The following is a 25,403-nucleotide window of genomic DNA, read 5'->3' on the forward strand; positions in this document are numbered from 1 at the left end:
CTGTAAGTAATCCTACTGGTCACCACAAATGGAAATGCAGAAATCCTGATTTGTGTGGCTTTTTCCCCCTCCCTTCCCCTCTCCTCTCCTTTCTCTATCTTTCTCTCCCCTCTTCCCTCTCTCAAGGAAGTATGGGGGCCTGAATATAGTAGCATAACCTCCTCAACCTTAAAAACTCCTCAGAACGCCCTATCCTCCAGAACATACACTCCAAAAGGTTCTATTACAATTGTCCATCCACAAAAGGTGATCAAAATGCAAAAGATGGGGCGCCTGGGTGGCTCAGTTGGTTAAGCATCTGCCTTTGACTCAGGTCATGAACCCAGAGTCTGGGAATCAAGCCCCCATGCTAAGCAGGGAGTCTGTTTCTCCCACTCTCTCTGCCCCTCACCCCTACTCACGTGTGCATGGGTGCCCTTTCTCTCTCTCACTCTCTCAAATAAATAAAATCTTTTTAACAAGTACAAAAGACTTACAATCTTGCAATCTTCCAACCTTCATTAAGCCTTAGTCACCATAAAAAGGCTAGAATATTACTCAGTAGCTTTGACTTTTAAAACAGAAGGTGGTATGATCATAAAGCGAAGGTTATTTCACATGGGCTAGATGTTTGAAACACCACAAGCAAACTGTCAGAATCATTTCATTCCTGACCACGTGAGAATTTTGTGACTTGTAATTCCCCATACCTTTCTAAAAATATTAATCTCAACTTGTTTTCAGATGGCACTGATCAAATTTTTTTTTTAAGTAATGACTAGAGGAGAAAATTTGTAATGAAACACATAAAACACCCTCACTTTGCTGCATGATTCAAGACGAGACATGTTCATTCAGACTGATAAACTGATAGTTTATCCTGTTTCTCCAGATACCTAACTCACTTCAGCACGGAAGTGTATGAACTGGGATTCTCATCAGTGTTTATAAGTATGGCTCAACACAGCCAGGATTCTGCTTTTGAATGATAGGGCCACATAGAGCTGAAATTACCTCCCTCAGTAATGAACTGGCCATAAGTCCCCATTTCTATCTCCTCCTTCAACCTACTTTAAGAGGTTCTGTCTCAAGTGAGGCAATGCCAGTTAAAAATTTTCATCTCATCTCTTACAGAGAACTTAGATGTGGTTAGCTGCCCTTCTCATTAGACATCACATTAAAAAAAAAAAAAATGACACCAAATAGCCTACTATGCATATTGAGGTACTTTTGTTCTTCAAACTCCATTAAGTTCTTATAAACCTCAATTAAGTAAAAGAACAGCTAATTACAACAGTCTGTTTTCAACAGGCTTAGAACTTTGTAAGGAAGAAGATTCCAAGACCTTCTGCCTAACTACTTCTCTTGCCATGTGCCCAAGCTTCAGTATTTGATACTAGACAGTAAATTCATTTGTATTTATTTCAAGTAAATCAGACTAGTCTTCCTGTGATTCATACTTCACATCATGAGGCCTCTGGAGATTCTTTATTAGGAAAACATCCTCTATAGCTATAGAAAGTGTAGAGCAGGCAAGAACATAGCTCATATTCAAAAAGATTTAAGTTGAATCAAAACTTGTAAGTGAAATAGGAAAGGAGAAAAAAGAATCAAAGCCATTTATGACTTTCAGTATTTCATTTGAATGAATTTACAAATATTTATCTAATTTTAAGAGTAGATAAATCATCAATAATTTTATTAATAATGGAAAACATGTAATTAATGGAATGTAATGGAAAATGTAATTACAACTTAACATGGAAATATGTGTTTAAGAAAAATCCTTATAAATGCTTATAAAAGCAATCAACATGTGCTAAGGCAATCCCCAAAACAACAGGTAGTGCAAATTAAAAGAAACTGAACTTACTGTATTATATGATAAACTCTATCCCAGCCTTTTTTTTTTTTTTTTAAGCGGGGGAGAGGATTAAATTACTAAGATCAAAGTTTTAAGTGGTCAAACAAACCAACTTGTCTCAAGTTAAAAAGTTAATCATTGTTTTGGACCACTTATGGATAAGTCCCTACTGCCTTCTTCATTTATTCATTCTAACACACTTACTGAACACCATATCCTCTATCCAGGAGCCACAGTAGAGATAAACTGAGAAATAATTGCAGCCAATCTGCTAAAACCTTGAAAACTGCAAAGATTTGCTTTTCCAAGTATAATCCCAATCCCTCTCAGTCCACAGCAGCCTACCAGAGCACCATGAGTAGGATAGACAAGATCTGTGTCCTTAGCCCCAACTTACTACTAAGGTGACAGGTGGTGGTGAGTTTGTTTCTGAAGTTAAAATGAAACCATTGATAGTGATCAATTACAGCTGTATTGTATTTCCCAACTTTAAATATTTGTTGGCTCTCTGAAAATCTCTGAAAATCTAGATCGGTTGGCTCTCTGAAAAATGTCCACAGAAGAGAAAGTAACCAGATAATGTGAACATCTTTCATGGATGCCACTACAAACAATCCAGAATCCATCAGCCCGTATTTCATATACTTCCTGTGCTGTATTAAGTACCAAAATATAAGCATGATAAAAAAACCAAAACAGAATAAAATAAAGCAAACAGACAAAAAAGCACACGGTCCCTACATTCACAGAATTTAGGGTCTAGATGGAGAGAACTAAACCAATAATGACAAGACAGGAGAGGTTGAGAAGTATAACAAATGAGGTGAAAGCCAAATGAGATGGGAGTCTGAGGGCAGAACGAACAGTCTGCACTGGAAATTCAAAAGAGGCGCTGGAAAAGCTGGCCTTTGGACTTTGGCTTGAATAAAGACACAGACACCAACGGGGTTATGAATGAAGCCCTCAGTGGTGAGCCAACAGCTTGTGCAAACACCCAAAGTCAAGAGGGAACAGAGCGCATCTGGAGAGGGACAGTTGTGGTTTGGGTGGATGGGGCAGGAACCGATGTCAGGCTGGGATTGGGGTCTGGAATTCCAAGGCAACGTGGAGGCTGCCCTTTAGGCAAAGAAAAAGAATCTGAAATAATCAGATCGGACTCATGGAAGGAGACAACGATAGTGACAGGAAAGAGTATCTTTTTTAAATTAAGGAGAGAAAATGGTAGGTAAGGATACTGGGGTTTTCTGAATAATTAAAAATGATACACAATGGTCTTTAAATTTATCACCAAATTATATATGAAGTGACTGCAAGATAAATCAATCAAACAAATACTGCAAATTTATGTCCCTTTTTCCCTTTCTTTTTTGGGGGTCAGATCACATCCCAATGCGATCTGGACACCAGTGGTTATGCATTATTTACTTTCATTGTTCACACGATGTGTCCATGATTTATGATTGACTGCATGGGCCCAGCTGGCCACGTCTATTAAGGAATTGATTACGACACTACTTAAGACTGATATTCTATCAAACTAACTCTCCAAAATAACTAATTTCTTTCATGCATCAATGTACTCTTGAACCACATGTACCAAAAACAAAACCAAAAAAATTGATACAGCCAGAGAGACACCATTTTGCCTAAGAAAATACACAGCAGAGTGTCTCAAAAATTTCAAATATAGCTAAGCCCAAGAATATTTCCACTCAATTACTCAACAGAAAAATCCCAATGACTTACCAAATCATTTTAATTTTTATTCCAGAGAGATATTGATTTACCTGAGAGAAACTGCGTGCGGCCCGTATATCTCTCTCACTGCCGACAAATCAGCCTCAAGCTGGGGGTGCTTGTGCAGTTCCCCGTCATAGTTCACCTGGCGAAAAGGGATGGTTCAGAAATGACTTGGGGGTGAAGAGAATCAAAAGAATCAAATACAAACTGTCTCTTGAGCAGGTCCCGCTGCAGATTCTGCCATGGACATCGTCTGTGTCATCTTCATTGAAAAATACAGAGAATACAGCAGTATATTCACTAAAGATGGTAGGTTCGCTTATGACCTATGTCTTGTATAATTTATTATGTTCGAAAAGTAAAATCAGAGGGGTGCCTAGGTAGCTACAGTCGGGTAGCCATCTGCCTTCGGCTCAGGTCATGATCCCAGATACCAGGATCAAGTCCCGCCTAGGGCTTCCTGCTCAGCAGGGAGCCTGCTTCTCCCACCACTTCTGCTGCTTCCCTTGCTTGTGCTTTCTCACTCTCTCTGTCAAATAAATAAATTAAAATCTTAAAAAAAAAAATTAGACTACTTTGATGTGAGAAAAAGGCAAAGGTTAAAGAGACTAAAGTAAGGGGCTGGCAGATAACCTAAAAACTTCTAGACAGAGTATATGTCCTGGGGGGGAAAAAAAATTTACTTCCCCTCTGCAAATATTAGCTGTGTAAACAAAAATCAAAACTAGAAGAGCTTTTTTGTATGATTAAAGTTTAAAGTGCAACACTGGTTAGAGAATTGTTAGGAAAAGTATACCACGGCTAGAAAGGCACTCTTGGAGAGAAGCAGCCTACTTTTATTTATATGTCCATATCTCTACTGTCTTGCTTATGCTTGAATAATTACTGACTCCAAAACTCCAAAAAAGTAAATTGACTTACATTCTTTTTTTTTTTTTAAAGATTTTATTTACTTATTTGACAGAGAGATCACAAGTAGGCAGAGAGGCAGGCAGGGAGGGAGGGAAGCAGGCTCCCTGCTGAGCAGAGAGCCTGATGCGGGGCTCGATCCCAGGACCCTGGGACCATGACCTGAGCCGAAAGCAGAGGCTTTAACCCACTGAGCCACCCAGGTGCCCCAACTGACTTACATTCTTTTACACAATTACAATTTTGTCTTTAAAGTACGACTTTAGGGGCTCCTGGGTCACTCAGTCAGTTAAGCATCCAATTGTTGATTTCAGCTCAGGTTGTGAGATCAAGCCCGGTGTAGGGCTCCATGCTGTGTTTAGCGTCTGCTAAAGATTCTCTCTCTCTCCCTCTGCTCCCCCCACCTTGCGTGCAAGCGTATGCACATGTTCTCTAACAACAGACACCCAAAAAATCACCACTTTAATCTACTACCTTCCCATTACGCAAGTTACAAAACATGTTTGATTTAAAAACTTTACAGAACCAGAACAAGATGCTTTATTCAGCCATATCTTAAAATTAATAGCACAGTTTGAAATTTCAACACTATCCTGGAAAAATAGTGAATTCTTTTATAAATATGCATATGTGGCTATGCCATTTTCATAAACATAAATTATGATTATTTCTTCATCACTATTTTCCAAGAAACACTTTACATCAGTGAAAGAGGAAGAGAAAAAGAATATAAATATTGAGGATGCTCAGTAATTAGGGACCATCAATTTTTATAAAGGTTAATCATGTTCTACTTAAAACTAACCACCCATGCTTTCTTTAGAAGCGTCATCATTTCGAAACACTGACAGAGCCCAACTTGCTTAAGAAATGTAAAAGTCAAAAGCATAATACAATGCCATCTGCAAAATCTCTGCAACCAAGTAAGATAAATTCAATGTAAGTGAGCGACGACAGTCAAAGAATCGCCAAAGTAACCTTAATTTCTGAATATGCGTACAAGTAAGAAATAGAAATGATGCATATTTCCAAGTCAGTTACAGAACGACCACGGAGGTCTCTCAGATCACAAGCACGGGAATCCTCTAGGACACAGATGGCTACTGAAGACTCTGAGAGCAGAGAGCTAGGAGGTCTGATGTACTCACCTGTCCTCCATAATAAAATTCTTCAGAATCATTATCACCTTCAGAATCTTCTTCCACTGTACTGTTTTGTCTTGACTCCTTAAAATAAGAGAAGAAGAAAGTTTTAGTAGTCAAACCATCTTACCTTCTTTTGAAAAAGAAAGTCGCAAATGGCCATAATAGAGATGACTTGTGCTTCTCACCTGGATTTTATATAAAAAACATTCTTGGTACCGTACAAACCAAAAACAAAAGGTTTTTTTTTGTTGTTGTTTTAAGAGACAGTTTTGTCAGTACATTAAGCGCTAGGTACATCTTTTTTAAAAGTTCTATTTCATCGATTTTGTGTTGTACAATTTACCATTTGATATGTATATAAAAAACCATGTATAATCAACTACAACTTTGGCTTTGTTGTGCTAGAACTTCTGACAAGTCCATACAGATTCAACTTTTTTATTAAAAAGTTCCACAGCACTATTTATCCTTGACTGTCCTCATTTCCACTGCCAACTCTACACAATGGTATGAAATAAAAGGCACTCTAACTCCCGTAATGAAAAAATCAAATTACGAAAATAAATATGAATTACATTATGAAGAGAATTTCCGCATATAGAAGTTATTTGCTTTAGATTTCAGATGTCAAAAGGATATTTAATTAAATATGCTTGAACTTGAAGTTTGAGTTTCTAATTAACTGAACCACAGCTGTGATGTGTCTAAAGTGCAAACAATGAAAACTCATCTAAAGCAACTAATGATGATCTTCCTATCCCTGGCTCTGTTAGAATAATTAGGAGAAAGGCAAATTTCATTAGACACAGGAATCTATTAATTCAACGTTTTGGAATCATTCCCAAATTTCTAGAACAAATTTCAACTTCTTAAGGAAAAAGAAAAACCTACAGAAAGGGAATTTGGGTTTTGGGTTTTAGCAGAAGTACTGCCAAATCTGTGGTTCTCACTGAGAATAAAGAAAGAGTAGAGGGAGTGAAGTAACACTAAGGGAAAGGGAGGACTGTACTGGGTGCAGAGTGTTAAGAGCAAAGAATTGTTGGTCCTGTTACACTCATTTTGTTTGCTTAACATCCCAGTATTTATCGACTGATTCAAGCAAACATTTTAAAAGTAAGGAAAGGGGTATGAGTTTGTTGTTGTTTTAACACTGGTCCATAATAATGACTCTACATACCCATGTTCTTTGCTACCTTAGCTAAAGAGATCGTCCTTTACAAATGAAATTGTAAGGGTGCCATCGAAACAATGGATAGCCACATATAGTTGTTGGAACTATAAGTTACATAAGTGCTCCTTGGTCACATGTATTTGACGAACATATGAAGAATAAGTAAAGCTTTGTATTTGATCTAGATTTAAATCAGACATTCTATTATTTTAAAGGGAGCATCCTTCTCTGAATTCTAGGTCACTACCCTCCCCACACATTAAGTCTCTCAGCCACAAGCTTGTGTTTCATCCACTAGATGAGATCTTAACCTCAAAAACAGTGATGAGGGGCGCCTGGGTGGCTCTGCGGGTTAAATAAAGCCTCTGCCTTAGGCTCAGGTCATTATTCCAGAGTCCTGGGATAGAGCCCCACATTGGGCTTTCTGCTCAGCAGGGAGCCTGCTTCCTCCTCTCTCTGACTGCCTCTCTGCCTACTTGCGATCTCTGTCAAATAAATAAATAAAATCTTTAAAAAAAAACAGTGATGATATTAAATATTAACTATAAATACAAGGCAAATTTAAAATATGACTACTTTTTAAAATAAATATAAAACATGAAATGCAATATCCATACCTCTCCATTCTCCTTCTGTAATTTGGATTTTATGGATAAGCAACAGTTAGTGTCATTTGTCTTCCTTAATTCTGAAAGTTATAAAACATCATTTCAGTGTTCAGTATACTATTTACCGAACATTCATAAGTTTCAGTATAAAAACCACCCCTCAGATGATTCTCTCTTCACAAGAAAATTAAGGAATATTTTGAAATTATATTATGTCAGGAGGTTTCATGATATACATGCTATTCTCATTTTTCACAAAATATGAAATATGGTCATAAAAATAAGGTCAAACCAAAGTGCCACTACATAGGCTCCTTCAGCTCTCATTATATATTTCATGGGATCTACATTGTCCTGAGCAAGCTTTTAAGTATTCAGTTTGCCTCTTCTCTTACACGGGCTAAAAGAAACAAAAAAATAAAGCTACCTATATTCAAGAAAAATTACCCAGAATTTTAAAAAATAGTGTATTCCTATTACCTGTTGCTATTCGATGAAAAATTATTGGAATTGGCTCTGTGGTAACTAATACATCTTCATCATTTTCTGAACTTGATACATATGTATTATCTGCAAAGAAATGTGGACAATTAAAGGTATAGTAACTTGAAAAAAGACACACTTTATTTAAAAAAATGAGGTTAGAGCCGCATCACTTTTACCACTCGTGAAGCACATACTACTGCTCTGATTAATATCAGAAAAAAAAAAAAAAGTGTATTTCAGATATATGTGTGATTTAACTTTAAATGGCCTCTCTAAAGATGCTTGCATCTTCTAGAGAAATACAGACTTTGGATAGAAACTATAGCCCAAATGTATCTCTCATATTCCATGGGGCAACAGATCATTGGGATGCTCGAGGTTACCCTAACTCACTGAACAAGGTCCTTCCCAGTATCAGTGGCTGCTACAGGAAGCAGGCTAGTGGTCGGAAAGAGAGAGCTAAACTAGCACATTTGGTGCAACAAATTCAATATCACGTCACTAAAGAATTTGAACTAAAGTTTGTGTTGAAAACCATACCTCCATATTACTCTAATGCACATTTTTAAATTGGTATAAAGTATCACAACTCTTCCTCCATGAATTAATTTTCATTAAATAATACTATACGAGTTGCAGTCATAGGACATTAAATTATTCCACAGCTTACTTAATTTTTTTATTCATTATTTATTTTATACATTTATGATTTTCTCCTAATAAATATCAACTTTCACATATATGGTAATATAATATAACACACAGCCACTTATTTTAGTTGGTTCCTTGAGAAGTACAGGGAGAGAGCTGTTTTAACAAACACCAAGTCATTAATAGTGGTCCTGTAATACTCTCATCAGTGTTGTATAAAATACACAGAATATAAAAATAAAAAGCATTAAATATTCCCAACAAACAAGAGAAACCTGTATCAGTTTCTGCAAAAGGAAATGAGCATTCTGACAACTGAGTACATGACAAAAGATCTTGAGCCAAGTTTTCATAATATTGTGTCAGCACAGTCATAATATCATCTTTAATTGATAGATATCAAAGTCATTACTTTATTTCCAAAGAAACATCTGCACTGTTTTTAGACCTAGGGTAGTGAGTCAGTGAGAGCTATATGTAGTCACAGCAAAGCCACAAAAGATGTTCAACAGACACAACGCTTTCATAGTTATTCTGGAAGATAAAGAGGACATGAGTGTGGATTAGATTTGAAACACAACATGTTTGCCCCATTATTTTTTTTTAATTGCAAATTTTGCCTTGTTTTCTTTTCAAATGGCATCAAGGTGGGTGTGAGACTTTTGTGTTGATCAAGCGGGACCACAGATTAAGAAACGGATTTAAGATAAACTTATTTTAATTAAACTTAATTTATTTATTCATTTATTTTAATTTATTTTAATTATTTTATTTATTTTAATTAAACTTAATTAAACTTATTTTAATTATTGTCATATTGATTGAGACTTCAATAGTTTATCTGGAGTCTCTTCTTTCAGTAACCTCATACTCTGAGGTAGGGATCAAAACCCCTCTATCAAAGCCAGTATTTAAATTTCTTAAACCCTCATTGAGAGTCTCACTGATTCCAAGTTATCTGGTACAGAATCAACTGAATTAGATTCTCCCTGTGCACAGTGGAATCCGTGAAGCAAACTTACGGAAAAAAGGGGTATTAGAAGTGTGGATTAGAGCAACAGAATTAATAGCTGACCACCAACCAGAAGGGCAGATTCAGAAAAATCCATAAAATGGACACAGTATCACACAGTATCTCAAGGTCATGGAACAAGGAAAATTTTACTACAGCTTCGAGACGCAAGTAAATTAGGGCTTTCTGTTTACGAAAATGGGGAAGTGAATAACTCAGTTTAAAGAAATGGTTTACATAGTGTTGATACTGGAAGGCAGTCAGCTTTGATTCAAGAAAATATAATTTGGTGAATACATGTTGCATAATACCCAAAGACAGGATTATGCAGGCAAACATATCATTTTCTAAGAGATTTTCTCCCAGCTTGTATTTTGATCAGTATTTAGGCATTAGAACACTTCCAGCTTCTGTTTTCGGCTTAATTTACCCAAGCCAAAACGTTTTCAGGTTTCAAGACAATATCTATTAAATCATCATTACAACATAATAGGCCAGATCAAAGGGGTATATACCCAAGTGAAGAACAGAAATACAGGAAAGCAGACAAAGCACATAAAGTCTAGACCCAGCTGCCAACTAGCTATCAGTCCTTTCTAACTAAGCCACGGTTGGCTCAGTTCTAAAAATGAAGATTTGCTGATGTGTTCTGAGGATCGTCCCAGCCGTATGAATGAATTCTATGTTTTCTTTTTTTGTTGTTGTTTAAATAATCATTTCTAAACCTTTCTCAAACTATTTTGACATCTGTAATAATAACATCATCTTTGTTTAGACATGAGAAAGTAGGACATAAAAAGAATAAAGAATGTACTTAAGGTAACAGAATGAGTCAGTGACAGAATAGAATGTTTTCAAACTCAAATTCCTCCTCTGGAATTCGCCCACTTAACTCCAGAGCTGCCAATTTTTTTTTTCTTTTTTTTGAAACTTCTGGGGATAGTTGGTTTCTTTAATGTGTAAAGAACAGAGGCCCTCAAGATCTTTATTATAGGCTGTTAACAGTATGACTATTTTCTCTCCCCTGCCCTACAAGACTCCGCAAGCATCAGCGGAACGCTCATGGACAACCGGTGAGAAATAGGTAGAAAGCTATGAAAAAGCATCTCCTGAACTATTGTTTTCACTCTATTTCAAATGCAACAGAATTTAAGCCAGGTCATTCCAGGATTCATTACTATGTAATTTATATAATTATTATATTGGTTTTATAATAAAATCGGAACGTCTCCCCTGACATTCATGTATACTATTCATGTGCTTCTTGTCAACCTTCAAGCCACTCATTTATCATCCCTGTTTTAAAGATGGGGAAACCAAGGCTCAGAGAAATTAAGCCATTGGCCCAAATTATTTAAGTAATTAAAATTACACATGACTAGTAAGTAGTGAAACCGTCTGACTCCAAACATCAATGCTTTGCTATGCTTTTTTAATGCCAAAAATTTGTCACTCAACAGCTGCAGGATGTTGTAAAGCATGTAAAAGGGATGAGAGAGTCACACCCACCAGTAAGGTGAGCTTCCTAATTAAAGGTGGGAATTGATGAGAAAAAACTCTGCTGTTCTATTACAGGAGAGCCAATTATCTGTGACTTGTAATATACTTACTTTCAAAAAGCAAAAATCTGTCTGCAGTATAAATGACATAAGGAAATACAAGTCAACGAGAAGGACTATTTCTTCACTTTATTTTAAAGAACCAACATATCATTTAGCATTGCATTTATATCCATGTTATTTAAGGTGTACTTAACACTCAACAAAGACCCTCTTTGTTCACAAAAAACAAAACTGTGACTGATTTCAAAAGATGACACAGGTTAGTAAATGATTAAAATTGTAAAATGGTAAATTCTTTCCTAAGGAGAGAAACAGAGTGACATAATCCTGAATTTGAAGAATTATTCTCATACATTTCCACAGGACAAAGAAAGTTCCAAATTTTCAAACTTGGATGATGAACTAATCAGTCAACCATATAATCCAGGAAAAGAAGGAGAGGAGAAAAAAAAATGGCTGAGGAACAATAGCAGAAGGAATTAACAAAAGTACTATCAAGATGACTGCATTCAGAAATTAAAAATGAAGTAAAAAGCTATTTGTTTGAAAGGATTTTACAGCAGGTAAAACTCCGGAGAAGAAAAATCGAAGGGAGAAAAGGCAAGAACAAATGTAAAAACAACAGAAAGAAGAAAGGAGAAATAGCCATAGAGATGCACAAGATTTTCAGATGTATATACTGACATATACTGAATACTATAAGCAAACTTCTTGCTGAAAAGTTGAACATTTCACCAACATAGTGAGCTTTCAAGAAGAACACATGCTTAGAAATGACTAAGAAACAGAAAATCAGAACAGGTAATAATCATGGCAGAAAAATAATTATTAATCCCAGAACTTTCCCTAAAAAAAAAAAAAACAAAAATACCAGGCTCAGAGAGATTGGCTTGCATGTTCTGTCAAATGACAAAGACCATGTACAATGTCAAGTCCTTAATGACAAAGTGTATGACAAAATACATCTAATTCTTAAAGATCAACATTAAGATATATACTAATAATATAACTCATTACCTTGTTGTTTAAAGGAGAAATCATGTATGATAACTCAACAGATGTTAAACAAGAATTTGATAAAGACTTAATAGTGATTCAAAAACAAAAAGCTTGGTAAATGAGAAAAGTAGTTTTCTGAAAGCAGATGGAAATATAATCATTAATTTTGAAAAAAGAGGACAAAGCTGCCAACTTTCATATCAATTATTAAAAATATTCTGGAAGTTCTAGCAGGTAATGGGACAAAAAAAACACAAGGATGATTATTGGAAAGGGAGAGTAAACAGGTAATTTTTATACAATATTATCTACCTGAGAAATCAAGTGTATTAACTGAAATGTTGGTACAAATAAATGTAGATTAAAATTTAATCATGGGGAAATATTATCATGGTAATATTCACTTTGAAGGAAGCTCCATAAAAATACATAGAATTGGTTTTTACCACCAAACTACATGTCCTTGGGAAATACTATTTAACCTTTCTTGGCATATTTCTTCAAGTACAAAATGTCATTATATCCTCTGTTCTGCTTATACACAAACTGGCATTTAAAGTCAATTCAATTATGTATATGGAAATACTCAGTACACAGTGTACTGGTTCGTCACATCAACCAATTCAAAATCCTACGCCCAAATGTACAAATATCTCTCACCCACACTTTTGTTTTATCTACACTCCTTTTATATTTAAAAATAAAATTATATTGCAGATTTACTACAGACTTTATCCAAGATGGGAGTTTGTTTAAAAGGAAAAAAAAACCACAAATAATCAATTTTTAGCAAGTTTCAATTTTTGTATATTGCATTTTTAGAGGGGCTCCCTCACACCAAGGCGAGAAAAAGTCCATGATACCTCTTGGCCACAAGAGGGAGCTAAACATTTTGTTCGCTTGGTTTACCAAAGGCATCTTCTGCCCTATTTCTTGTGTTACAGAATGATTCACTGTCATCAAGATGGGTTTTGATTTGTGGCATTATTTCTATCACCCTAACTAAAGTCCTCTCATGATTGACATCTCTAGGAGCTGCCTCAGATGAGAAGTACAATAATTATAATTATCTATGATAGTGAGGTTAACTTTTATTTTCCTAACATACTTATTTGGCAAACACTCAAGCATCAAAAATATCACAAGGGCAAGAGTTGACTGCAAAATCAACTACAAAAAATTTTTCTTCATAAATATTTTATTTTGTCTTGCTACTTCTAATGAAATCTGCCTAGAACACTTTATATAATACTATCAAAAAATAAGCATCTCTTTAATAATGAATAAACCCCCCTTGTAAAACTATACGATAGTCTTAAACAATACTATGCTTAACACGTGTGGTGATCATAGCAAAATAATTGTAAGGGAGTTTATGATTTATAAAATTATTTTTATTTATTTTTGTTAATGTTAGCCATAGTACTTTTTAAAAAAGATTTATTTATTGATTTGAGACAGTGAGAGTGAAAGAGAGAGAGAGAGCATGAGCAGGGGGAGGGGCAGAGGGAGGAGGAGAAATGGACTCCCCCCTGAGCAGAGAGCCTCACATGGGGCCCCAGGATCATGACCTGAGCCAAAGGCAGACGCCTAACCAACTGAGCCACCCAGGCACCCCTACGAAATTATTCTTAAATGTAACATTTGACATTATTAAAAAATGCATGATTAAATGCATGATGCAAACTGCCACAAAAAATCCTGGCCTAGCCATTTGCGACCATGTGGATGGAACTAGAGGGTATCATGCTTAGCAAAATAAGTCCATCGGAGAAAGACAACTATCATACGATCTCCCTGATATGAGGAAGTGGAGATGCAACATGGGGGGTTAAGGGGTAGGAGAAGAATAAATGAAACAAGAGGGATTGGGAGGGAGACAAACCATAAGTGACTCTTAATCTCACAAAACAAACTGAGGGTTGCTGGGAGGAGGGAGGTTGGGAGAAGGGGGGTGGGGTATTGGACATTGGGGAGGGTATGTGCTATGGTGAGTGCTGTGACGTGTGTAAACCTGGCAATTCACAAACCTGTACCCCTGGGGATAAAAATATATTACATGTTTATAAAAAATTAAAAATTAAAAAAAAAATCCTAGCCTAAATGTTAAAGAAGGGAGATCTTCATACTACCTTATGAACTAATTATTTTTTAAAAATACTACAAGTACATATAATCAAAGTTAGTTATAGCAACGTAGTAATTTTACATAGAAAAATATGATCCAAATCATGCATAGTATGTGAATAAAATGGCTAGATTTGAATAAGAATTGATCCTAATTTATGATACTTGCAGATCACAACAGTACAGTTGGTGACCGTCTGATTTGAGTAAGTCAGAATGTAGGAGAAAGAGTTGCTGTTCTTTGCCACAAAATACAATAAACAATAGATTCCTGCATTATACTCTTTGCTCTGAGGGTAAACTAATCAAGGTGTATTTTTTCTGCAATCCTTATGCTCTTATTCAAAATATAATTATAGATATCACTTGTGAGGAAAATACTAAAGAGGAATATCTTGTTTATATCTTCACATTGTTGTGACTGAAATGTTTGCATCCACAACCTGGGCTCTATGAGGTGACATGTGTCTAGAAAATAGGACTGACCAAGGCCTAGAAGAAAAACACGGTCTGATTTACAGAAAAAGGGATCTGCAGCGTTCTTACATTCTGTCTTCTAGGGACAAGTCTGTAGGCCTTCTAATTCATTTCAGGAGACAGACACACAGTGAGAATAACCGTGTATATACCAGATACCCAGTCTAGTCCAGAGGTATAGTTCGTAGGTTCTGGACTATTGGGTTCAAGTCTCAACTCTTCCTCTTACTAGGTGTGTCGCCATTCAGGAGGAAAATGGTGATATTATGGTAACAATCTCATAGGATTATTATGAGAAATGTGTAATCATTTATATACTTAGGAAAATGACAGGCTTATCCTTAGCTATTGTTCTTTTTAGCTATTAGTTTAGCTGCTCTTCTTACCTATTCTGTTTACATTATGGAAAGCCACATGATGTTGCAAATCCAACAACTAAACCAGTTCAGGTCTCTTTGTTTTTCTTATAATGATATAAGCATACACAGGCAGAAGCTATCACACGGGCTCAAGCACATGACTTTTCATCAGGAAAGTATTTTGATTTTGGACTGCTTCGCAGGGTGACATGCATCTCACAGGCAACCAAAAGAATTCTTCTAGATCTGCAAGTCTTTTCCTGTGAACGTTTCACTCTTAGATATATTTATATACATTCCTGATCTCCAGAAGAAAGAAACATTCAAAGAAATCATGACACGAGTATTTGTAATAAAAAAAATAGAAAGAAGAAAAGCATACCTGGGTAATCTTCAGACACATGTACTGAATAGGATACACTGTTAAAACAGGGGGAAAAAGAGAAAAGAAAGGCTCAAATTACCACTGAAGGAAATGTTTTACAAAATAAAAACCAACCTCACATTACCCATTCATTTTTACAGATATAGTACAGACATTCATTTTTACAGATAAGAGTACAGATATAAGTATAAACCAAAAAACCTCCTTGGTATTTGACACAGGAAACTTACAGGATTTTAAGATATATTTTCTGTGAGTATAAACGGTTTTTGAAATATCTTTCTCCCAACAATGGTATCTTTAGTATAGATAGGTCTTTTTAATCTCAGCAATATCAAATATTCCCTAAGCTATGACCATATGTGTCATTCGCTCAGATTTTATCAAATCTTTTTTTTTTTTAAACCAAACATAAAGTATTCCTCCTATTTGGTATGGCAGTTCAGAATCTAAGCATTTATTTTTAATACTGCTTCCCCACAATATACTGTGCTTTTGAAACACGTCCTGTGTCCTTTCCCTCAAAGAATTAACAACAGGATGCCAGTGGAACTAATAGTTATTCATCAGCCACATTATGGAATGTAATAAATAAATGATCTCCTGTTCTCAGAAGGATTGGGTTGCTTTAAAAATAGTTTTTAAATTACATTTTAACAATTTCACAACTCCTTTCTCAGTAACCTGACTGCTTCCAGATATTATCTCAGTGACGTATTAAAAGTTACCATGCTTATCTGTTCACTTTCCTATCTCGATCAGCTAGACTGTAAGTCTCTTGAGGTAAGAGTCCATGTCTATTTTTATTTTTAACACAGTCACCTATTATGGTGCATGACTCTCAAGCACTTGTTCAATATTAGCTTTCTGAATGGATCAGGGGAACTGCTGCCTGCCAGAGAAAAGTCAAAATTTAGTTTAAATTCAGCCAAATTAACTGGCTGTTAAGACCAAAAAAAAAAAAAAAAATTCAATTCTCTTTGAAGGAACATACAGAATAGAGTCCATGCAAAGTATCATTCACAAAGTGAATTAAATACAACCCAAATTTCTTGACATAGGAAGAAGCAGGAAAATCTAACCTATAGTCAAGTGGAAGTTTGACCCAAGTGCTGGAATTAGCCCACAGGGATGTTAAAACAGTTAATATAAATATGCTTAAGGAAACAAGAAAGGAAAATCCGATCTGAAGAAGAAGAAACAGATGATCAGGGTCTTGTGGGACAGTAGAAAGAGCAAATATTTTGTATTACTAAAGTTTCAGGAAGTGAATAGAGAGAGAAAAATATAGGGGATAAAAAGAGCTGAAAATTTCCCAGTTTGGGTGAAAGACCAATGTACAAACTAAAGAAGCCCAGAAAACCCTGAACAGAGCAAGTGCAAAGAAAGCTGCATCCAGCTACACAGAGTCAAAGCGCTGAAAATCAAATATAAGGAAACATTTTTAAAAGAGGAGAAAAATTTGACACATTACATACAGGAAAACAGTAAGAACCAATGTTTTCATAAGAAATGGAGGACAGTGGAGAATTCTATATCCAGGCCATAGATCTTTAAAAATGAAGATAAAAGAAAACTGTGGGTATTTGTCCTAGCAAATCTAAAGCAGAAAAAAATCCCAAAGTTCTCCAGGTGAATGATATCAGAAAATCAAATGTCCAGAAGGAATGGAGAGCACCAGAAGTTGTAATTTTCTTTTAATGTTTTAAAAATATATGACTGTTTAAAGATTCTAACACTTCCCTGTGGGATTTATAAAACAAGTAATACACATGACAATTATAGCATGATGTCAGGGAGGGGTTAAATGGTCATATACAGTTTCCAGATTCTTACATCTTAAATAAAACATTGTAATACTAACCCTAAACAATAACCCTAAGAAAAATTAAGGATACACCATAATCCCTAGAACAAGCACAAAAAAAAAAAAAACCTTAAAAAACAATAACTAGTTGAAAGAATTCTAAAATCATTTTAGAATGTTTAATCCAGAAAAAGGCAAGAACAGAGGAACAAAACACAGAAGGAACAAATAAAAAACAAACAGTAAATGGTGCCTGACCCTAACTGTAACAAGGATTGCTTTTAACGCTAACGGATGAATTACACTGAATAAAAAGGCAAAGATGGCCAGAATGGTTTAAAAAACAAAACCAAACCACAAGATCCAATTCTAGGCTGTCTTTCAGAGATCCACATTAAATATAATTGGAAGTAAAGGGGGGAAATTTATACCATGCAAAGAGTAAGCATAAGACTCAAGTGTTTAAAGTAATAACAAAAACTTCAAGATAAAGATAAAAAGAGATCAAAATGATCAAATGGTGAATTTGTCGGGTTGAAGGCACAACAATAAAAAATGTGTATGCACCTAACAACAGAGTTTCAAGATACATGAGGCAAAACCTGACAGATAAAGGGAGACAGGGACAACTCCACAATCATAGTTTGAGTAATTAGTACAAGACAACCCCCTAAAAATCATTAAAGACATGGAAGATCTGAACAGATTTTCATTTTAAAAACAAAAAACACAAAAGAAAACCCAACTATAACTGCAGAGTATCTTTTTCTTTTCAGGTATGCATGAATGGAACGTTCACCAAGAAAGATCGTACTCTGCACTATAAAACTAGTCTTAGTAAATATGAGTGGATGGACGGTTGTGTTTCACCATAGTTCATATCCTGGTTTCCTGGCTCATCTGGCTCTTATAACACTAAGTCTTAAGGCCTCAAGGAGGACTTATTTTTAGAGTTTAGGACTAATTTTAGAATTTTTGAGTGGATTTAGGGCTATGTGACTGTGGCCACAGGCTGTGCAACCCCTTCAGGCAACCCCAAGTCTTCCAGACTCCTCAGATCAAACCCCTGGTATGCTGTTTAGTCCATGGAAAGAAATGACACAAAGGCAAGAATGAATAAGGAAGTGAATAGGAAAACAAGATGGTTAGTAATGAGACCAACTACTGATATATTGTTCTTTCATCAAGTATATTTCATTGTTTAATTAATTCAAAAAGCATTTCTTGGTAACCCGATAAAAGAGAAATATTATGTCAATGCTTAACTATGATTTAGATAGAAAAAAAAATCAGGAGATGATTTTTTATGATTAATGTAAGAGGAAGCAAAGAATATAAAACATAACCAATATGACAGACAAAGGAACTTAAACATTTTAAAGCACAATAGTTTTTTTTTTTACTTTTTATTTTTATATAATTAAAGGTTCACATGAAATTGCACAGATAGAGAGGTCTCATGTAGCCTTTATTCAGGTTTTCCCATTAATTACATGTTATATACCAATAGTACAATAACAAAAACAGGAAATCGACATTAGATAAAATTTGCATATAGTTCTATGTTATTTTATAATGTTTGCATCATGTACTCACTATCATACATCAAAATACGTAACTATTTAATCGTTCAAGGATTTTCCTTTTTTTTTTTTAAGGATTTTCCTCATGCTATCCTCGTTAGAGTCAAACCTGTCTCCCTTCATCCCAACATCTTTAACCCCAGGCAGACACTAATCAATTCTCCATCTCTATAATTTTGTCATTTCAAGAACATTATATAAAGGGAATCACAGAGTATGACATGAAGCACAATAGCATTTGAATGCAAAGTTAGTATTGTGAAAAAATCACTAGGGTTGACAATATTTAGGATCAAGTGAAGAAGTGGGAGATTGGATTCAGAAGCCACTATCAGTGGTGGGGGTAGGGGGGTATGTAACAGGGAGAAGAAGGCGGCAACAAATGGCAGATGGTGGAGGCCAGCCAAGGGACCAGCTTTGGAAATCATGGCCCTGAATCAAATGCCAGGAATTAGAAGATAAAATAACCATGCCAGCAATGCTTCAGATAAACAGGGGGAGACACACACTATGACCTCAATGAATTTATTTTCCCACAAGTCAACCCCTTAGGCAACGGAACTCTACTATGTAGAAATGAAATTATTGATGATCAAGGCAATCCTTCATCCAGCAGAACTATGTGATAGAAGCCTGGAATCTTGCCAGAGATTGCACTCAATACTAAGCTAAATTAATTCCCAACAGACTACCATCTCAACCAATAGGAGTTGGCTTCATTTCTCATCCGTATGACTGTCCAAATTCAAAAGGAAGCCTTAATACGTTCCCATGTTTATCTCCAACTGGGGAGCCTGTTGTAATCGGGGCCACACAAACAGAGATCAGATTCCAGCTTTGAGCCTTACTAGCTGAGAGGCATTATGAAAAGTTACTTCAACACGCTCAGCTTCGATCTCTTTTCAGTAAAATGGAGAATCCGGACCTACAGTACAAGCCTGCTGTGATGATTTAATGGTTTAACAGGTGTAAGGTCCCCAGAACAACGCCAGACACAAAGCAGCAGGTGCCAAGTAATTCTAGTCAGCTTCCAGTACAAGCAATGAAAATGTACAAAACTGAAATTCCACATGAATGAATGCTTATTGGGGAACTCAAGTTACTCAAAAATCACAATATATTACATTAATCAGAGACCAAAACTAACACTGATGATCTTATATTACAGTTCTATTATCCTCCTGATTTTAAGAAACATTTCCACGTTCGGGATCATACCTAATTTTTCAAACACAAAATAGAAAGCAAAAGCCCTACAAAATGACTCATCAGCTCCTGTGCTATATAGCATTTTCTTGGTAGTACACCAGAAGGAAAATCACCAGGGCTGTAAAATCCAAATCAGTTTCACTCTGGGGCTTACAGAGTTCTTAGGGGAACAATCTAGTACAAGCAGACATAGATGATTAAGCTAGAGGACCTAACAGGTAGGGCGGGGGGTGAGGGGAGCAGCACAGGGAGTGGGGGGAAGCAAAGAACCAAGCTGAATAGGTAGAGGAGTAAGGGTAGCATGAACCGTACATATTAAATACTAAAGCAGGCGAAATTATCGTGAGGAAGTGAACAGGAAAGTGAACGAGAGCAGGAAGAGAAAGCTGGAGCAAGCTCTGAATTCTGATTCAGGAAAAAAAGATGCCTGCAAAGTTTTAGAGGAGGCTTCTAAACCACAATTATACTGAGATGCTTTGTAGAGGAAGTTAGCTGGTCACTCCATGTTCGTTATATACTGCATATACTGCACAGTGCTAGGGTTTGGTTTGGTTTGTTGAGATTTTATTTCTTTATTTATTTGTCAGAGAGAGAAAGAGAGAGAGAACAAGCAGGGGGAGCAGCAGGCAGAGGAGGAAGCAGACTCCCCGTCGAGAAAGGAGTCTGCTACAGGACTCAATCCTGGGACCCTGGGGTCACGACCTGAGCCAAAGGCAGCGGCTTAACCAACTGAGTCACCCGGGCGTCCCTTTTCCCCCCCACGCTGGGTTCTTAATATCACAAATTTAAGACTGGAATCTCTAAACCATTTCTATAACTTCAATCATTTCTTAAATAAAATAGCTGCTTCCACTTGTTATTCCTCTGAAAGCAACTATCCCTACCAAAGACCTCTAGCTCTACTGTCAAGAGCTTCTGAAGGAGTTCAAGGGTGGGGGCAGGGGCAAGGGTTGGGGGAGGGGATGTCCTCAGATGTTCAGTTATCTACCAGATCCTGTATTTTGTTTCTACATTTGTTTTCTTGTGTAATTAAAAGCATTCATAAGTTCATTCTTATACCTAACCTCACCGCTCACCCCATTACCATCCTATTTCTTCCAAAATGCCTGCAAAGTATGAATAAAGGGAGTTTAGAGCTAGTTTCCAAGTTCACAAATCGAAGAAAAACAAAATTTTTTAAAGAAACTTTAAAAGATTTTATTTATTTATATGACAGAGACAATGAGAGAGGGAACACAAGCAGGGGGAGTGGGAGAGGGAAAAACAGGCTTCCCGTTGAGCATGGAGCCCAGTGCCCGGATCCCAGGATCATGACCTGACCCAAAGGCAGCAGCTTAACAACGGAGTCATCCAGGCGCCCCTAAAAATTTTTTTAGGAATAGTAGAGAGCTCAGGAAAACGGCAGTTTTAACATAATAGGGGAGGGAACTCGGATCTGAAGAGGAAATTGTTTTAGATTTAGACCTCTCGGCGGTACCGGATTCAGTAGCTGTATTTTACAAGTGGGTCCCAAAATGTTTCTGTCCCCTCAAACTCAAGAGTCCTGGATTCTGAGCTCATACTTTTTCATCTACACCCAGCAAGCAAAACCCAATATTTCATTCTGTCTTTTACTTTACTCTCTAGAACAATTTCTCTGATAAACCTATCCTCAGGGAGCTTTTCTTTCCCAGTTAGATCACTTTTAAAATTTACATAAGAAAAAGCAAAATGCAAAAACTAACCAAAGGGCAGCTCCTGGCCCACAGTTCTCCGCTGGAGCTATACACTTATGGCTATAGGCCTCAACTCTGTACGTTCGCATTTGCTTGCAAGACAACAGCTTAGACCTGACGATATGTGTTCCCTAGCCTATTCCCAGAACCCCTGGGAACTTACCAGAAGACAATTCCCTCCGGCACCTCTTTGCCAGTGTTCAGTGTTACAGGATGAAAAAGATACTGTCCAACCATTCATTTCCACAACCAACTCTTGTATCTCAAGCCAGAAGGTGACTTGGCATGCTAGCAGCTCCCAATTGCTATTTTGATGCCATTTACTTCCCAAAATACTCACTATCACACTCATTATCATTTTTATCTTGCATAAACATTTTCTAAATATCCAAGTCAACAAGCTCATTTACCATTATTCGCTACCAATTGTTCTGTCATTTATCCAGGATTAGGAATTTCTAGGGCACTCTCTTTCTCTTCACTTAAAAATCCTCACATCACCCACATCCATATGGACAACGTTAAGCTGCATATGGTTCCATGACCTCATCCTCCCTTAATTTTAGCTCACGAAATCCAAGGATAACCCTTGAACCTTGGCTTGAAGCATAACTGCTCTCCTTCTAAAATCTCAACCCAGTGTCCCACTTTTTAGCCACAATTTTATAACTTTTCAGTCCTCACTCCTTTATTCCTACTCCCTGACACCCACCAATCCTCATGTGCTTTTTTTTTTTCACTCTCTGTGTTCTTTATAGGCCCTTGCAGCTTCATTTCCTTCTTTATGTGACTGTAGAGGCTTAACCGTTCTCCCCACACCATCTTCAACTCCTTCATTGTGTACCCCAATTTTGCCCATGCAGACTATCTGCCAGGCCTAGAACCACCAGACTGTAGATAGGACATGTCTCAACTCCCTCCCAATCTGGGCTTTGAATGCTGCTGGAGAGGACAATGGATCCAAAGCATCTGAACCCACTATAGACATATGGTGCCCCATCCCAGCTCCAACAGCCTTGCTCAATAAGCCCTCATAGCCTCTTCTGCATTCTTCTCGGTAGACTTTTCAACCCTTCACAACTTCCTAGCATCCCGTAACAATTCGCCCTTTCAATTATCCTCATTAAAACAGGTCATCATATGGCTACTCTGTCTTGGCATTCTATCACTTCTTTCACCTGCCAACCCACCTGTAAGTTAACCCTTTTCTCCTTACACCCAGGAAGATGGAAATGTCTCTTCTTTTATCTAAGACTAATCCATCTAGTTGATTTACAGATGCCATAAATGATGGCTCCATTTGGGAACTTGTTCCACAATTTGAAATTAATTAAAAAAAAAAGTGTAATTATGGAAGTATGAAAAGATTCACTTGCAAAGATATTAATGGTAGCACTATTAAAATGAAGAAGTACCCAGAAAAACAAAAATACCAATAATAGGATTACATACACTATTTTATATACATATACACATATATACATATAGGACATAACACCAGGTAACTGTGAAAAAGTAATGGCATAAAATGATATTGTAACTAAAGAGACACGTGTTTCTAATAATTAAGATACATACAAAAAATTAGACAGATGCAACATATTTGCATTAAAAATATGTAAATACATATTTATTTGATACAAATACATACTGATAGAAGCATGGCTAGAAAAATGTGGACAAATTTCAACATTTATTATCTTTTGTTTATTGGGTGAAGGGAAACTTTACTTTTTGTATCTGTATTTTTTTAATCTTTGTAATAAGTATGAAACGTAACAGGAGGGGGAGGGAGCTAGTAATGTTTAAGTACTCCCTTTACCTTGTAACCTTTTCTAATTATCACTCCACCTGCCTTCTTCAAATCAAAATTTTGCCAAGAGTCATCTAAGCCCTTTTTGCCACCTGTCCACTTGCACCTGCACATTCCAACCGGGCCTCCACTCCTAAGACCCCACCAAAATTCTGCTTCTTCATGATAGCACTGGTCTTTTTTTTTCCTTAGTCCTTTTCTTACATAAATTCTCAGACACATTTAATAAAAACAGAGACATCATGAAATCCTCCTTTTGTGGCTCCTGAATCCCATGCCTCCCTAGGTCCCCTCTTATTTTTTTAAGATGCTCTTCTGAGTCGAGATCTTGACTTTTGATATTTCACATTTCATGCTGTTTTCCTATTTCAATGCTGACTGCTCTATTTTTTCACATGAGTAATCTCAACTATATCCACGAGTCTCCTACCAGCCATGAGCAGAAGGCTCAAAAATTCCCTACCTCTCAACCAAGTAGGCAGCTTTTTCATTTCCCCCCACATTTCAATAGGACATTCTGCAAGCAAATTAACTCTTTTTTAAAAAATATTTTATTTATTTATTTGACAGACAGAGATCACAAGTAGGCAGAAAGGCAGGCAGAGAGAGAGAGAGAGAGGAGGAAGCAGGCTTCCTGCAGAGCAGAGAGCCCGATGTGGGGCTCGATCCCACAACCTGGGATCATGACCCGAGCCGAAGGCAGAGGCTTTAACCCACTGAGCCACCCAGGCGACCCTTCTGCAAGCAAATTAAACCCCACTCATACAAAGCAGAATTCACTGCCTTCTTTACATTAATTTTCAACTCAACAAATTAAATACCAAGAAATTTGGGGCAACTAATAGCAGCACCTGCCATTAGGAACTATAGATCTACTTTCTATTTGACCATATCACAGTGCCAGATGCTTGGTCACTTCCTGGAACAGGGAAAGTTTGAAGTGGTTGATTTGAAGCAGGACCTGGACTATGTACTTCTATGGACTACGTACTTCTAAAAACCACCCCAAGCAGTTCTGAGGAAAGTAAGCTCTAGACCTTGTTTTCAAAAAACAAAACAAAACAAAAATAACAACCAGATACTGATTCTACAAATTAATGTTAATTCTTTAGTGTGTCTTCAAGGCTCTTCATGATCTGACCCATGGAACTCTCTGACCAGCCAAAACCTGGACAACTACCCAGAGACCTGAGCTTCTAACCCCTTCAAGTTCTACCATTTCCAGAACAGGTCATTTTACTCACACAAAGGAAAGTGGCCCCTGACTCTGGATGTGAAACCTGGCTCCACCATTATTAACTGTGTGACTACGAGCCAGGAAACAACACTCTCTGACTCAGTTTCCAATCTGCAGTTTTCTGTCTCTTAGGGTTGCTATAAGGAGTAGACAGGTTAATACATGTAAAGCACTTTGAAGAAAAGAAAAAGAAGAAACCAAGCACTCCAAAGTTTTCAATAAATATTAGCTGCTTTATCTGTAAATATCTTTATCACTATTATTACTCCTACACATAGACTCAGTTTCCTGGAACACACCCCCTCCTTCTACCCTCAAGACTCAATCTCAAAGACAACTTCCTATGAAATTTCTCCAGCAATCCAGGCAGATGGATGTTTTCTTCCCCTATGTCCAACTTCATCTCTAGACTTAAGGTACAGACCAAACATTTTCATCCTCAAATCCCCAGGGATTTGACACAGTAGCTTATTTAAAAAACAAAAACAAAAACAAAAACAACAACGAACAAATCATTTTTTTCCCCTCAAAATTACTGGAGGATATACCATGACAGTTCTTGACA

General features: G+C 36.7%; 1 protein-coding gene across 9 annotated transcripts in view; it reads right to left on the bottom strand.

Moving 5' to 3' along the window:
• Positions 1 to 25,403, bottom strand: part of PARP8 (poly(ADP-ribose) polymerase family member 8) — a 174,437-nt gene that overhangs the window by 64,597 nt on the left and 84,437 nt on the right. For 7 of the 9 annotated variants that reach the window (XM_082723240.1, XM_082723239.1, XM_082723236.1 and 4 more), the window contains 5 exons: positions 15,472 to 15,509; positions 7,897 to 7,986; positions 7,426 to 7,496; positions 5,641 to 5,718; positions 3,631 to 3,725 (listed from right to left, as the gene is read on the bottom strand). In XM_082723240.1, coding sequence (XP_082579366.1) covers positions 3,631 to 3,725; positions 5,641 to 5,718; positions 7,426 to 7,496; positions 7,897 to 7,986; positions 15,472 to 15,509 — 372 coding nt within the window. The remainder of the gene's footprint in view (positions 1 to 3,630; positions 3,726 to 5,640; positions 5,719 to 7,425; positions 7,497 to 7,896; positions 7,987 to 15,471; positions 15,510 to 25,403) is intronic. The other 2 variants (XM_082723242.1, XM_082723241.1) reach the window with 1 other exon arrangement.

This window comes from Mustela nivalis, assembly GCF_964662115.1.
Source record: "Mustela nivalis genome assembly, chromosome: 3".
In the NCBI taxonomy this organism is placed as follows: Eukaryota; Metazoa; Chordata; class Mammalia; order Carnivora; family Mustelidae; genus Mustela; species Mustela nivalis.